Raw genomic sequence first — 16,630 nt, 5'->3', positions numbered from 1 at the left:
GGCCAAATATGAATGTGCCAACTTGGAAGGGATATGACATCAATGATTATTCTTTCTACACAAAGTCGCAGGATGACAGAAGCAGTGTTCAAAACAATGGAGTGACTGTTGATGGTCAGTCGGAGCACTTTTCTAGTGCTGCAGATAAGAATCCCATTGAAGCATGCATGGCTTACTATAGAGTCATTCAAGATATTTGGGAGCTTGATTATGGTGAATTTAGAGTACCTCTCTTCAAATGTCAGTGGGTAAATGGAAATATCGGTGTTCGTCAAGACAAAATGGGATTTACGTTAGTAGACCTTCAAAAGTTAGGTTACAAAGATGACCTATTCATCATGGTAGTGCAAGCGCGGTAGGTTTTTTATGTTGAAGATCCTTGTGACTGTAGATGGTCAGTTGTTTTGCAAGGGAGAACATTTTCTATCGGTCACCCTGTTGATGGGCAAACATTTGATGTCACTGACATGCCGGGTTTCTCCAAAGACATTCTTGCAATTGATGAGGGCCAACAACAAGACAATGTATATGCAAATCGTACTGATCATGACGAGGGTTTATGGGAGAACATTCCTACGTAACTTCGTAAGCACAAATAACCATATACCAATTCCCTATCTGATAGTTGTAATGCATACATTTTGAATCATAGCATCACCCCCACCGTTGCTCGATGTTGCAGATAATCCTCCGGAGGTAACATCTAAGAAGACTAGACAATCTACCAGGCTAAGAAGGCTAACTACTAGAAGTTTAGATCAACCATGACCAGTTGTTAGTGTTAACCTTGCCACTATAAGAGGATTTGGGCCCCACAAAGACAAATTTCACAGCTATCTTGGGGTTATTGCACGGGAAAAGATTCTTATTGTACACGTCACCTGGAATGATGTGCAGGATGATCTTAAGAAGTTAGTTTGGGAAGATATTTTGGTAAGCAGTTTTAATTTTACTAATTTTCGTGATTGTGTTGAATTGTAAGTTTATATTGAATGCTTGACTTACTCTGACATTCTAAGTATCGTGTTTAGTGCAAATTTGACATCCCTGAAGGTGAAAATGCAAAAAAAAAGGTCATGTCGACAGTCGCAACTAGATGGAGGCAATTTAAGTCTAATCTGAATTTGAAATTTGTGTTTTCTGACAATGAGGGTCAACCAATTAGTGAGCCTACAGTGAAGTATGGTATTCATCCAACTACTTGGGCGAAATTTGCAAAAAGCCGCCAAACCCCAAATTGGCAGGTTTGTCACATTTCATTGTATTTCTAAATTAATTAAGGAATTGTAATTGTTGGCATTTAATACTCGATAATTTTTGCATGTCTCTGTAAGGGAATACGCAAATGGGCATAAGAGATTCAAAAATACAACGATTGCCCCCACTTACTATCTCGAGGGGGTATGAACTGCTAGACAAAAAGCTTATGGACGAGAAAAGGAAGAGGCAGGAACAACTCACAGAGTTCACTGAAAATCCTTCATCAAGCATCGACCCCCCATCCCCTGTATCAAGACAAGAGAAGTGGAAGATGGCCCGCATAAACCATTATGGGAAAATGTCCTCTACGGCAAGAAAGGAAATAACAGACAAAATTATGAGTTACTTTAATGTTTCTTTGCACTGTTTGTTCAATATTTGTGTTTCCCCGATATCCATTGTTATATGATGAACGCTCTGATATGTCTTTTGCATGAAGGATTCTTTAGAGCAACAAGCTACGCAAGGAAGCTTTGTTCCACATGGTCGCGAAGACATTCTAAACACAACTATTGGCAGACCTGAGCATCCAGGACATGATCGTGTTGTTGGGATGGGTGTTACAATTAGTCAATACTTTGGACAAGCGTCATGTGGGTCGTCGACTTCATCGCCATCAATCACCCAAGCACAATTGGCTGACATCATCGGTGGGATAATGGATCAAGTGTGAAGACAGGTCAAAGAAGAACACAAACAGATGCAAGATGCATGGCGAAGGTAATTTGAAGCACAACATACACGCCACCTGGAGATAATGAAGCAAGAGCTACAAGCGTCAATTAAGATTGAGTTATCTCAAATTGCATCGCATCAATCAGCCCTCATCGAGCTGGCACTGCTATAGGTATTAGGTGCTCGAGTCAGCACAAAGGGCAGTTGCGCTGAACCTCAAGCACAAGGATTAGCTAAAGACCCTTCTGATGTTGGTGTCGATCTAATGGGGTTGTATATAGTTGATGGTGATGGCACTTTGCTAGTGGCATTGGGAAAAGTGTACAATAATTCTTCCACCATACATAATATTCCTTATGCAGATGACGTGGTTAGGGTGAATGTTATCAAAATTCTCATGGGGGATGCTGAGGTCCCTTTTCCTACATCAGAGGTTCATTTTGTGGACCAGGCAGTTGGCACATTCATCGCATGGTCGACACATCTTGTTAGAAAAGTAACTAATGAGGTAAATTTTTCCCCTATCAATCCATTTTCTTGTTGTTAGTAGTTACATGTACACTAATTGGTATGATAATAACCATGTAGGATTCACAGAAGCCTCCCCCAAAGTCGGTTGAACAGCCTGAAAAGGGCACTGGTGTGGCAAAAGATGATGCCCTGGTACAGTTGGTTAAGAAGTTGTATGTGGTTTACCAAAAGCCAATCGAGTTGTCATGGGACGGGGCAAGATTTGGGCTGCCTAATGCCAAAAATGGGTTTTTCATCACACATGCAGATGTTACTAAAATCATTTTAGGGAATACGTTTCTAAACATATCTATACTACAACTGTGGATGATGTAAGTAAATTATATATCTTTATGTAAGTCTAAGTAAATTGTCCTTACAATATATGGCTAACAATATTGTTTACCGTGCATGAAATAGGTTTATGAATGATTGTAGTACAAGCATAGGATTGGCTCCAGTTTATGGTTTCCTTGAGCCCCAGGCTATACACTGTGCAAAGGACAAATGTAAAGAATGTGAATAGTGCATCGCCAACTGGGTCAAGGAATCACATCGAGAAGTTTACTTAGGACCTTACTTGAATCAGTAAGTCAATCCATGAGACTGTTATCAATGTCTTTGCATTAAAAGTTAAATAATTTGATTTTGTTGACTTCAGGGCACATTGGAAACTTCTTGTTTTGTGTCCACGAGACAATATTGTACTTTGGTTTTGTTATTTATGGAAAAAGCCTGATGTTCACATTAAGGCTGTAGTTGACAGGTAATTGGCAACCTTATAAAATTTAGCATTGGTTAGCACTTGTAGTTAAGCAGTGAACAGATTACATGTTATATACGTTATTTGTTATTTTAAAACTTAGTGCAATGAAGAATATATCCAGTACTTTCAAAGGCAAGGAGAATGGACCTGCACCTCAATGGATTGAACCAAAGGTATGTCATTATTTCTGTATTGAATGAAATTTCAAATAAGTACCATGTGCTACCTAGAAATGACAAAGCTTAATTGGGTATTTTCATATTGCACGTAGAGTCATGTACAAGCCGGAGGGTATGAGTGTGGATATTATGTCATGCATTGGATGTGGTGCATAATCAGCGGCGGACTGAAGAATGAATGGAACACTGTATACATACTATTAAAATAACTATTGAATTTGTTTGTATGAAATTTAACCTCAATGTTTCATGTACTTACCTTATACAATTTTTACAAATTTGTAGTGGTTTTTTGATGGATCGCCATTAGACAGTGACACCATGACGACCTTACGCAAGAAATGGGCAGCCTATTTTCTACAAGTTGCAAAGCTGGATGTAAATTAGACTAATTTATATGACATAGGAACATTGTTCTTTACAACAAAACATTTTCATTGTTTATGTTTCATGGATAATTAAGATCATCACTTTTAATTCAGTATCATTATATAAATGTGTCGACCATTTGACTTCTTTACGTTAGTCATCGTACAATGCTTTGGGGTTGTGGTTTGTACTTATCCCTATATAGGATCAATGTTTTTGTTGTGCCTCTGTAATTGAATGCAGGTTAGTGTTATCCGCATTATGGTAGGCCCTTTCACAGGTTGTCTAAGAAAAACACAAGAAGGTATGTCGTATACTACGATCATAAAATTGTGACATAACAACATGCATTAGAATCTTGGGGTTTAATTTGACTGTCTATAACAATTCAATAACAATATACATTGGCAGCCAAGAGCACACTGTTAAATCATTTGTTTGGTACCAACTTCAGAGAGATGGATGCTTTTAAGGGAAGGTATGTTGTTGCAATTCTGACATGTCACACTATCCCTTCTAAACTAACTGGGTAATGACCTGATGTATATGCTTGTTTTCAGGTCTCAAACAACCAAAGGAATCTGGATGGCTAGATGTGCTAGCCGTGAGCAAGCTGCAAATAAGCCACTTTTGCAAACTGTCTTTCAGGTATGTGTTGTCAGCCTATCTCCTTCATCTTGTTTAACACACAACAAAGCAATGTGTATGCACTTGTCAACTTCACTGGCTATGAAGGATTTTACCAGTGCTAGATCCATCAATTCCAAACATTTTCCTGCACACCATATGTTACAAGCCTGCATGGATGTAACTGTGATTAATATGTGAATGTTGTTAAGCTCTAGTTATTAGTATGTTTGAATAACTTCTTGATAAGGTATGAGTGAATACTCACATATAAAAGGACACTCTGACCATGTTCTAACAGATCGAATCCACTGTTCTTATTCCCAGTTATGATTTCTAGAAGAAGAACTCCAAAGCTAAGAACATAAGATTTCACAGAAAATAATCCTTCCATAGCATACTCCGGAGCCATGTATCCACTAAAGGAAAGCAATACAAGTTTGTCATTTCTCTTGCATTAAATATAATATATAACTGGAAATTCATTTTTCAAATAATTAAGTGTTTAAAGCTGCATTAGAAAAATCTTATTATATATATAAAAAATGTTAGGTACAAGTAGTACTCACTAAGTTCCCATTACACGTTTTGTATTTGCCTGGTTCTGTCCTATTTCAAATGCCCTTGCAATCCAAAATCTGATATTTTGTCATTCATCTCATCGTCTAAACAAACATTTCTTGGTTTGAGATCTCTATGAATTACTCTGAGTCGAGAGTCCTCGTGAAGGTATAAAATTCCTCTTGCTATTCCATGGATAATTCTTAATCTTAGTTTCCAGTCAAGTTGCTTTTTCTTTTCATCATCTAACAACATAAAAACGAAGAGGATCTCTAAAAAAAATCCAGTATGCAAAACAAGTGTTACTGTAGCAAATTACCAACTGTTATTGCAGCAAATTACCTTTTCTAACTCTTTTCCTATACAAGAAGCAGTTGACACTAAAACATAGTATAGCAACTGACCCCAGAACACTAAAGGAAATAATCAACTTTGTTGATGTACTAGTACCTTTGTCGTCTGCAATAGTATAAAAGATAATAAATTATATTTTTTAATCTTATAAAAATTAATAAGATTGAAATTCTGTTATTAAAAATAAGAGATAAAAGTACTCAAAGCCTAAAGAAAGCGGCTATTATTATAAGAGAAACAAAAGTGAATGTGTTCTGTTTGCAGATTAGGCATAGGAATTGAAAGGGGCAACATAATGTCAAGCTGCAGGATTTGATCCCTACTGTGTATAACTATTTGACTTTAGAGGAACTCATCTTAATTAATGTCTTCTACACTATCTGACTGCAACAGAGTATGTATGTATATATAAACATTCTAGAGCCAGTGTCATACAAGTTACAGCCAATTCTCAAAGTAATTAAGTAATGCTAAACTAAATCAAGACTGAGTTTAAATTTTCAAAACTAACTCATTTCACTTATATTTTGAGTTATTTAAGCCAACTTTTGCTAGCATATTTTGAGTTTAAATCTTCTACACTATTGGGCGAATATTATAATTAGTCTCGAAACTGTGAAGCATAGTCACTTTAGTCTCTGAAAATAATAAAACTCAAAAAAGTTTCTGAAATTATAATCCATATGTACTCACTTTAGTCCAAAGTTCAAAAACTTGTGTGACTTAAATGAAAATATTAACATACTTTCTGGACAAAAGTGACAATTAGTAGTAAAGGGACTAAAATGACAACATAAAGACCTATTCTGAATCTTCTTACTTTCAGGGACCAATGGGATAACACTTAACACTTTTAGGACTAAAATGGTAGTTTATCTAATCAAAGTTTTTATGGTAAAGTTAGTTCAAGCCCAACATGGGAATACTTCATTTAGTCACAACCATAATAACACATTTGAAATCCACATAGAAAATAATTGTTCAAGTACAAAATAGGCTACCTGATTTTTGGTAGAACTTCTCATCATCCATCCTTATCCCACAGCTTGGAGGAAAAACTGCCCATTGTACCTTTGTCCCATAACATTATGGAAATATCTCTAACATTGCATTCAAACACTTCCTGCACTCACCAGTGAGTACCCCATTGAATAAAATATATAATGTGATCTGGTATAGGTGGGATCTCTTGCTTTGTTTTTAAGTTTGCTTTGTACACACTTTTTATGTTATGAAGGCTACATGCAAATCATTATGTGCTTCTTATGTAGTGATCTGTTGGCAGCATTGCTTTATATGGGATGAACTTTTATCTCATTTTTACTTCTTCATCATCTAACATCGGTTAGCTTATATTTCATGCAATCTGGTTTGGCTCTGCTGACGACATCTCGTTTATGATTATTATGTCTGGAATTGGATATACCATGTCTAACTCCAATCCTAGAGTGTTGGCTTTGTCTGTATTATGAATTTATTTTTAGTTTACTTTGTCTATATTTTGGATAAAGAATGATTCTGCTGCCAATGCAGGAAAACAATAGGAGTGAACTTGAAAGGCTAACTTCTTAAACATGTTGAAAGGATTTGTAGTTAATGAGGTATGATATATATTTGTTCTTTTTAAATTCCTCCTTCAGTAGAAACTGCATGAGAAGTAATGTATTAGTTTTACTAATACAGGATGCTAAAGAGAAGTAATGTATTAGTTTTACAGGATGCTATGCTAAAGATAAGAAGGAAGCATGATGAAAGAGAAATATTAAAAAGTAAGAGCAAATGGATTAGCTTATTATGACTACAAGTTTCAATGAGATGAAGAAAAACTAATGAGATGATTTCATTTTGTATCAAAAAAATCTGTTGTAGTATTTACCAAAAAAAAAACTAGTTAGAAATAATTATATGATAGGGATTTAAGAAGCAAATTGATAAATTAACTCCATTAATTTTTTAGGAGAGAATATATAGTTGAAATTTGGTTGGAGAAAATGTTTTTATTTGATTAGCCTTGTTGTTTCTCCTAGTGTTTTTATTTAATAGGTATAGGGTATGCTGACAAAATACCAAACATCTAGACAAAAGTTGTTGAAGAAACCCATGGATATGCATGTGGCTGTAAATGTAAATCTTCATTTTATTTGGACATTGCAGGTAGTGAAAATGTGGCAAGGGAAAAGATATAATGGAATAAGTCATAGGAGACAGGAAGACCAGCAAGGACCATTAGGTTATTAATCCCTGAGTTCATGAATTTGCTTATCAATCCCCTTACATGATGCTCAAGAATTTTTGCCTCTACCAACTTCATTATGCTTTTCTAGGACTAGTATAGGAGATTTTGAGCAACCAAACACTCGTGTTATACATATCACTAGCTGTAATAATTTTATTCTTCAATAAAAAATTTGCAGGTGTAAGCTGCCATATAATTATGCATAATGATTTCATTTGTGTGGCATAATTTTTTATAATATATATATGATATTAATTTCATTGTTGAATTTTGACCAGGGTAGTAAGTCTCATACGAGATATTAAGTATAATTATATTTGCACATATAGTTACTGCCATTATTGAACAAAAAACACCAAAAAAAAATTAATAATACTACATCGGTTATCAAGATAACCGATGTAGAAGGTACAAACTTCTACGACGATTTACGCCACAAACGATGTAGAAAGTATAGCATTCTACATCTGTTATTAGCACAACCGATGTAGAATGGTTTAGCATGGTTTAGGATACTACTACGGTTCGGACAACACATGATGTAGAAAGTATGGAATTCAAAATTGGTTATTAGCACAATCGATGTAGAATGGTTTACCATGGTTTAGGATACTACTACGGTTCGGACAACAAACGATGTAGAAAGTACAACATTCTACATCGATTATTACGACAATCGATGTAGAATGGTTTAAGATACTACTACGGTTCAGGCAACAAACAATGTAGAATGATTAATATTCTATGACGGTTGGCGCTACTAACCGATGTAGAATGTTCATTATTTTAAGACAGGTTTTACAAGACATCCGTCTTCGAACATGAGGTGTTCTACATCGGTCGGGTAACCGTCGTTGTAAGACGCATGACTTTCAACGACGCCAACTACGATGACGCGTCAAAATTGATGTAAAAGGGTGAAATAACCGATGTAAAAAAAACTTGTTTTCTAGTAGTGGTTGTGAAAAACAGGCCATTGTCAAAGAACAGACAATTGATCAATTGAAATCATCAAGCCTCAGTCTTGCACAAAACCCCAAGGTGATTACTTAAAGTTTAATTATTATGATTTTTCATCACTTTGGGTAATGGTTGTAACCATAGTCTTAGTCTTGCGGAAAGAGTAAGAATCATTATCATTTTCTTTCTCTAAATGACACTAGCAACAAACGTGTGTAGCACTTTCATTTTGACAATGCACGAACTCATTTTGAAACATGTTGAGGGAGAAAATATGTGAAAAATGAAGCTTCTCCAAGATCTTATCCCAAGTTTCAATAAGGTGCATGTGCTGGATGTTGAATTATAATTAACTTTTGTTAACACCAGGGTTGATTTTAGCATCGAGATTCTAATCTCAAAAGAAAATTAGCTTCTTGCTTAATAAGTTCATACTTCTTATAACATAAATTCATCCTAAAGTGATACTGGAATTATTTCTATCATGTTACCATACTTCTTACTTATTATTTTTTTTATAATATGTAATAATATGGTTTATAGTAATATAGTTTATTATAATCTTATTAACACTAAATTAAATAGAAGTTCTGGATATCACAAGATAAACAAAAATTAATTTATATTAATATTTTGAAAACTTTAAAAGTTATTTTAAAATTAATTTATAATTTTTAAAATTTGTAAGAAGTTTATCTATGGATTTTACTTTAGATTTTAAAACTGCACGAAGGTTACTTGCAGAATTTCCTGTCGATTTAAAATCCGCAGGAAAACCTGCAGATTTTCTTACAATTTTTTGGGCAGGAAATTTTCTATGGATTTTCCGCAAGATAATCAGTAGGCAATTTTCTATGAATTTTTGAATTGGAAAGAGCGAGTTATCCACAAAGATTTTAGTTGTGGATTTAAATTATAAAAAAACGCGTTACCTGTGAATTTTTTTAAAAGGATCTACAGGAAATTTTCCATGTAATATGCACTCAATGTTTTTTGGCTTTCTGCATTCAATGTTTCCATGTTACAAAACTACAAAAACTAAAGAAATTTTTATGCTTTTGAGAGTTATGAAAAAAGAAAAAATGAATGGCAGCAACACCCACTCTTTTTATAGGGTAAAACTCAGGTAGTTGTTATATATAAAATACTTTCTCTGTCGCAATTGTAAATAAAAAAACTAATTTCACACTTACTAAAAATAATTAGTTAGCTTAATTAAATTAATTATATCAATTCCAATTAAAAATAATCTTTTTTCTAGACTACTCTTTCCCTAGAACTTGTTATCAAGCATAAAATCCTATTAATAATGAATAATATTTTTAAGATAATATTATTAAATAAGATAAAATTAGTTGAAATTTATTTATTGGACAAAAAAAAAAGGTGAAACAAAATTTGTTTTTGCTTATACTTGAGATCGCGGAGTATGTCAATTTGGTTTTTTCATTTGGTGGATTTTATTCCTAAATTAGTGGGATCATGTAAATTTCTAACCAACAAGTCATTGATTTGAATAGTATTAGACTTAATAATTTTAAGTAAGATCTTTAGATTTGAATCTTCTAGATTTAAAAAAAAACCTAATTAGGATGGAGACATCACTAAAGGTGAGTTAGGTCCACCAATAAAATTAGTAAATATTCTAATAAAAAAAATAATTTATTGTTAATACTCTTTTCTAAATAATATATATATTATCTCTAAATCTTTTATAAGAAATAAATGACTATATTTACAAGAAATATATGCTCATTTATAGATGTATTACATATTGGTATTACTTTTTAATTGTCACATTTTTTTAAATTTTTATTTCTATTTATTTATCACTTTCAAAGTTCAACATAACATTAATTACTTGATTGTCAATTATATTCTTATTTTTCACTTTTTAACTAATTTATACCTGTAAAAGAAAAAAAACTAATTTACACGGATACATTTATTGTGAAATAGAAATAAAAAAGGATAAAATAAAAAACGCATAACTATTTTATTAGGATATTTTTTTTTTAATTTCTACACAAAAACATAAAAGAAAGATAAAAAGAAAAAAAAGTAGTAACATTCCTTGGGAAATAGATGCATTCATGATCTTATTTTTAACAACACTAAGTCACATTTATTGGTGTGAGAAAAATTATCGATGGATTACGAATAATTTCATTAAATATATAAAGTTATTACTTAAATCATTTAATTTTAAAGATAATTTGAATAAATTTAAATCTAAGACATTATTAATTAAAATTAATAAATTCAACTATTTTATTAATTTTAAAGATTTATTTATTTATTTCTATTAAAAAAAAGCAAAGATAATAATATATTTTGAAAGAGTTATTATTATCATATCTTCACACCACTTTAATTGCACTCTATTTTTTTTTCATATGCTAGTATCTAATTTCTTCATTTCTTATTACATTTCTCCCTTCATCTCACTGTTATTATTATTGTCTAAGAAAAAAATTATTTTAAAATAATTATTATTATAATTTTTTAATATAACATTAATTTCTTTTACTACTTATATCTTTTATATATTAATGATAAATTAAAAAATCTATAAATAAATTAATGATAATGTAAGATTAATTTTGTAAAATTATTATTATTTTATATATTTATTATTTTTTCTTGGTCCAAGTAAAATAAGAACAATGATTATTTTGAGAGGAAGAAGTATTTATCATTTTCTCCATCTTTTTTCATTTTTTCATATTTCTTTCTACCTATTTATCCAAAAATAGTTGCACATTTAATATTTTTTATGAAACTTTAGTTTGACTTCTAGTCTCAAATTTAATTATTGCTCATCGATATCAATTTTTGTCATGAAACCAGGAAGCCATGTCACCAATTTATATCAATCCGATGTCATTCGCATGAGTTCAGCTTTCATTATTACATTCGTACACAATTGAATGAAAATTTAAGACAAAGCTGAGCAATTAAAACTTGTCTATCAGTTCTGAGAAGTTTAAGTTTACAAATTGATCAATTAAATTGAGTTTGTAAAATATCACAAATTTTGTTTCTTTAAAATTAAGTTTATTTATAAAATTTTATTCTCAAACATATTTTTGAAAGATAATTAAACATGATTTTAAATATATTTTTAAACTCTTCCACTTGAAATTCAAACATAGTCTAAGTAATTGTTTATGCTTTCTAGAATTTTTGTGAAAAAATAGGAGTATATAGGTTTCCTTCTGTACATATATGTTTGATTTAGAAAAGAAAGAAAATAAAAGGAAAGAAAAAGAAAACAAATAAATAGAAAGTGAGATGGTTTTTAGATTATTTGGTATGAGATAAAAAAAATGTAAGAAAAGAAAAATACAAGTTTTATTTCGTCTTCTTTTTTTTATTATGTTATTTCCTCTTTTTGTTGCATAGAAATTAGAAAGTAAAAAGAATGAATATAAAAATATAAAAAAAATCCCTAATAAAAAATAAATATAAAAATGATTATAAAATAGTATTTTTGTTATGATGGGTTACACTTGATTACTCTCTTTTTGTGCCTGCAAAGCAAACTGTCAAACAATGTAAGGAAGCCATCTTCCATTTCTTTTCTTCACTTTCTTTATGTGATCTGTACGTTGTGTTTCTGATGTTCCAAACACAATATACATGTCGTAAGTTTGAACCGAATCATTTTATTAGAATAAGTAAATTTAAGGTTTTTTTTTAAGTATTTTTAAGTTTTGAGATTTTTCTTACTTTTAATTAGAGTATCATTCCTTTTCCTAAAATTTTGAACACCATAAAACAGAACTTCAAAATTATCAAAATTTTCTTATATGTACAAGTATTTTAATATTTAAGTAATTTATCAAATAAATAAAACCAAGAAAAAAATATGTTTAAATGCTATCTAATGATTTTTTTACGAGCAAAATTTTATTAGGAGAATAAATACAGGTCTCAAACCATAAAGAAAAGTCTTACAAAATTATTTCAGAAATATAAAAAGAGACTAGTTACATCAGTCTAAAATGGTATATTCAACATTATCTTTCTTAACCTTATGTCTACAATCTAACATTTATATATCAAGTCTAAAGTATCAACATATGCATTGATATTATATTATTCGCTAGTCCGTTGTCCTCTCTCCCTTTCACCTTCTTTTAAATTTCCATATTCCACCTCTTCTAATCGAGATATATATATATATATATATATATATGATTATGTTTGGCCCAACTTTTCTACTTTCTATGAATTTTTAGACTAGTTATATTCTATTAATTTTATTTTGATGTAATCAGAAATAAAATTGTAGCATTTATTATTTTGAATTTGAATTAATTAATGTTGAATAAAATAATATTAATGGAAAATTTTCTCCTCCTAAAAGACGTTTTTATTAATCATTTTAAAAGATTTTCTTCATAAAGTGTAATTGGTATCTAATGGAAAATTGTGCGCAAATGAAATTAGTCACACGATAATATAAATTATTTTATTTTCAATTATTATTGCACATTGGCTTTGATGATTTATATCAACGAGTTTATATGAAATCCAAATCATTTTAGATTCTTACTATTTCTTATACCAAAATTTTCATTTTTATATTCCAAAATATAACTTGGAAATTGTTTTACTTTTATATACCAAATCATGTGGGGTTTTTTTTTCAAACCATTGTTTGGGTTTATTTTTGAGTTTTATATATCAAGAAATCAAAATCAATTAATGTAATTTCTACTAAATAGGGAACAATATACACTATTAAAATCAAACAAGTTACATTCTATATTACTTTTTCCCATTACTATTGAATCGACTTCATTGGCTTTACATGAAATATAAATACTTTTTGGATTTTTTTTCTTTTATGTATCCAAAATTTTGCTTTTATATACCAAAATAATGTTTGCTATTCATTCTATTTTTATATGCCAATAAATCAGAATCGATTAATAGAAACTATATAATAAAATCCATTAATATATAAATCACAAGATTTAAATATATTTTATTCTGAGATTTAAAAAATTACATAAAAAATATTAAAATTTAAAGGTAATAATTACATATAAATACATTTCACATGAAAATACATTAATATCTAAATCCTATAAATAAATATGAATAAAAAAACAACGTAAAGTTAAACAAATTTGAAAAAAAAATACATCAAGGCATATTATCATTTACTTAAAAATATACTAAATTTAAATTATAGAATAAAAATATCATAAAAGTATTAAAATTTTACATGAAATTTGCACAAAAAATATTTCACATAAATCATATTATTATCATAGATGTTTTAAATTATTACATGAAATTTGCACAAAAAAAAATTCACATAAATCATATTAATATCATAAAAAGTTTAAAATTTTTACATCAAATTAACACAAAAGTTGTTGACACAAGTAATTTAGTATTTATATTCCTTATGTTAGGTTTGAGATTTGATCTCCTACATAAACATAGAGTCACAATTGAAAGTATCAATTTATCTTAAAAGTGGACTCATTTGGTGATAGAGAGATTAGTTAATAGCCTGACAAAAAAAGACAATCTAATTTAATTTTTTAATATAATTTTTTTCTAGATTAAATTTGTTTACTTATTCTATTTACTTTTTAGTTAGAACCACTTTAAAAATTATTTTTTTAATAAAATAAATTTAATTTAAATAATAGTATTATAATAATACTCATTTTTTAGAATATAGTAGATAGGAGATAAACTGCCTTATTAATAATAATAAGATAGATAGATAATATACAAAATAGAAGATTTGTAACCAACTAAAATAATTCCATGACTGTACAATATAATAAATTGGCAATTGTATGTATTCTTATTTTAATATTTTAATGGATTGGTTGATGTGATAAAATTTTGTTTTAATGTAATTAGAAATAAAATTGTAGCATTTATTATTTTGAGTTTCAATTAACTAATTAAATTTGAATTAATTACATTTAATTAATGATTATGAAATTGTCACGTGATATTTTCACATTGAATAAAATATTCTTATATAATATATAATAAATAAATAGATAGTAGATAGATAAATGGATATACAACAAAAATGTATATAATGGAAACATATTTTCATTTTGTATTTTTTTTTACTTCCTCTTACACAGCAAAGAGCATTTCTGTTTTGTATTTTTTTTCATATCCCCTCTTATTTGCAACAGTTCTTAACAGCGGAAACATGATTAAGGTGTTTATTTTGCATAGCAGAATCATGTACCCGTAGGAGGGATATTTTTGGAATAACAAAAAAACACACCATGTTGGTTGTGAGAATAGCAACTCTCCTCAGGTGGACTGTAAGTGAGGCCCAGGCCCAGGCCCACGATTGAACTTGACCCATCAAATTACAAAAAAACCCAAGGTAGTTTTAACCATTTCTGAAAATTCTGCTTCAGAAACAGTACCGGTACTGAAGAAGAAGAAATCCCTGTGTCTGTTTCAATTGCATCGCTTTCTTCGATTCCAGCACTGGTGCGTGCATCTATATAACGTTGTTTGTTCACTCTTCTTTTTGTGTTATGGGAATTTCATATTTAATGCCAGAGAACCATAACTTGTTGTTTCAGAAACACTAGGAATTCTGGTGAGTACGCTGTTGAGGTTACGGGTGTCTCGCCAAAAGCCACGGACAAGGATGTTCCTGACTTCTTTGCTTTCTCCGGTGTCATTGAGAATGTTGAAATTATCAGATGTAAATAAGCTCTTGGGTTAAATTCAAAGTTTCCTTTCTAGAAAAATTAGAATCATATTTTGAATGGTATAATTCATAATTGTTACCTGATGATTTTGATTTTACGAAGTTTCACTGCTTAGCTCAAATTTATAGCAATCTTAATTTTAGTAGTTGATCTCGCCATAATAGTAAATCCAAATTTGGATAATTGAACTATAAATATTTTCAACAAAGTCCAGCACATTTGGTAGATGGTTGGGTTCCTTAAGCATAGTGACAGGTTCGGTTCCTTGGTTGTGTGTATGGAGAAGACTTTGTTAGGAAAGACAAAACCCACTTTAGTGATCTCTACATCTCGAGTTAGTCTTATGACTTTTGATTACATGAATACCTTGCTTTCAGCAAAGAAAAACTATAAATATTAGAGAAAATTACATTGATTGTTTGTGTGGAAGTGAATTGATTGTTTGTGTTTGGTAATGTCTGTTTTGTAGTCACACTGAAAGTACTACGGTTTTGAGATTTTACTATATGTTTGTTTGAGATATTGATTTTTGGCATAGTATATAGAATTTGGTATGATACTTGGTTATTCCTGAGTACAGGTCTGGTGATTAAGCCTGTACCGCATATGTGACATTCAAAGATGCATATGCTCAAGAAACTGCATGCTTGGTCAGTGGGTGTATTTATCTAACTTGTGTCCGAATTACTTGTTATGATGAAACAGGTGTGATCTTGTACTCTACTAGTCATTAAGTTGCCTCAGTGATAAATTCCATAGTATATGTTTGTTGTAAAATGATTGTAAACTAGTCAAAATTGAATCTGTAATCTGTTATGTTAGGGAGCCACTATTTTAGATCAAAGTGTATGAATAAGACGCTGGGGACACTACGAAGATGAATTTGGTTTTTAGAACTGGCCCTCCTATAGTCCTGAGGATGAGACTGCTTCAACTGTATGAGCCTTGTGGGTGTCAGGTGCTCTAACCAGAGCAGCTCAAGTTGCTTCTGATTTGGATACTCACAGGGATAGGCATTAAATAAAGAATTGACATAATCAAACACTGTCTTGTAGATATGTCTCCCTCTGCTAGATAGCTTTTGAAACTTCAGTTAGTAATACTGTTATACTTTTACAGTACATAAATCCTGTTTGGATAATTTTTTGCACAAATACTTATAGAAGAAAGGTAAAATGAATTGAGCTTTTCTCATAAGTTAAAATCAACGTATGCACTTAATTGTATAAAAGTTTTTTCATCTATCCTCTCTAAAAAGCTGAAGTAGATAGGTTGACTTTAGTTTATCAGAAAATCTCAATTTATTTTACTTTTTTATTTTCTTCTTGTGTAAGTATTTGTAGAGAAATTTATCTTAACAGGATCATAGTGTATGTCATCATGAATAAATCTAGCGTATGCCTACACAGGA

General features: G+C 30.5%; 1 protein-coding gene and 1 long non-coding RNA gene across 6 annotated transcripts; both read left to right on the top strand.

Moving 5' to 3' along the window:
• Positions 1–697: 697 nt before the first annotated feature.
• On the top strand, positions 698–4,057 carry LOC121172793 (uncharacterized). Of its 2 annotated transcripts, XR_005886444.1 has the most exons (7): positions 698–2,443; positions 2,524–2,777; positions 2,866–3,033; positions 3,107–3,211; positions 3,312–3,384; positions 3,483–3,578; positions 3,676–4,057. XR_005886444.1 is itself a non-coding variant. In XM_041005224.1 (3 exons), exons 1-3 carry the CDS (start codon positions 3,277–3,279, stop codon positions 3,775–3,777), a joined length of 306 nt encoding a protein of 101 aa, XP_040861158.1. In that variant the 5' UTR covers positions 3,240–3,276; the 3' UTR covers positions 3,778–4,057. The 2 variants fall into 2 exon arrangements, 1 of the variants encoding a protein (XP_040861158.1); XM_041005224.1 differs by lacking the exons at positions 698–2,443; positions 2,524–2,777; positions 2,866–3,033; positions 3,107–3,211 and having other exon boundaries at positions 3,240–3,384.
• A 10,839-nt stretch (positions 4,058–14,896) lies between these two features.
• Positions 14,897–16,261, top strand: LOC102670506 (uncharacterized). Of its 4 annotated transcripts, XR_003266430.2 has the most exons (4): positions 14,897–14,992; positions 15,088–15,212; positions 15,800–15,924; positions 16,042–16,261. It is a non-coding gene; the product is annotated as an uncharacterized lncRNA (long non-coding RNA). The 4 variants fall into 4 exon arrangements; XR_412671.3 differs by having other exon boundaries at positions 15,800–16,261; XR_001387335.2 differs by having other exon boundaries at positions 15,088–15,924.
• Positions 16,262–16,630: the final 369 nt, after the last annotated feature.

The sequence above is a fragment of the Glycine max genome, chromosome 1 (assembly GCF_000004515.6).
Source record: "Glycine max cultivar Williams 82 chromosome 1, Glycine_max_v4.0, whole genome shotgun sequence".
Lineage (NCBI taxonomy): Eukaryota > Viridiplantae > Streptophyta > Magnoliopsida > Fabales > Fabaceae > Glycine > Glycine max.
The sequence above is the reverse complement of the archived record's forward strand: the minus strand, read 5'-3'. Positions and strand labels throughout refer to the sequence as shown.

What these genes read in the sequence shown, in the direction of transcription:
- LOC121172793 (XM_041005224.1), top strand. Translation starts at nt 3,277, where the DNA reads ATGTTATATACGTTATTTGTTATTTTAAAACTTAGTGCAATGAAGAAT. An exon ending in CTCAATGGATTGAACCAAAG is followed by an intron (nt 3,385 to 3,482) that starts GTATGTCATTAT and finishes TATTGCACGTAG; the next exon opens with AGTCATGTACAAGCCGGAGG. An exon ending in TGAAGAATGAATGGAACACT is followed by an intron (nt 3,579 to 3,675) that starts GTATACATACTA and finishes ACAAATTTGTAG; the next exon opens with TGGTTTTTTGATGGATCGCC.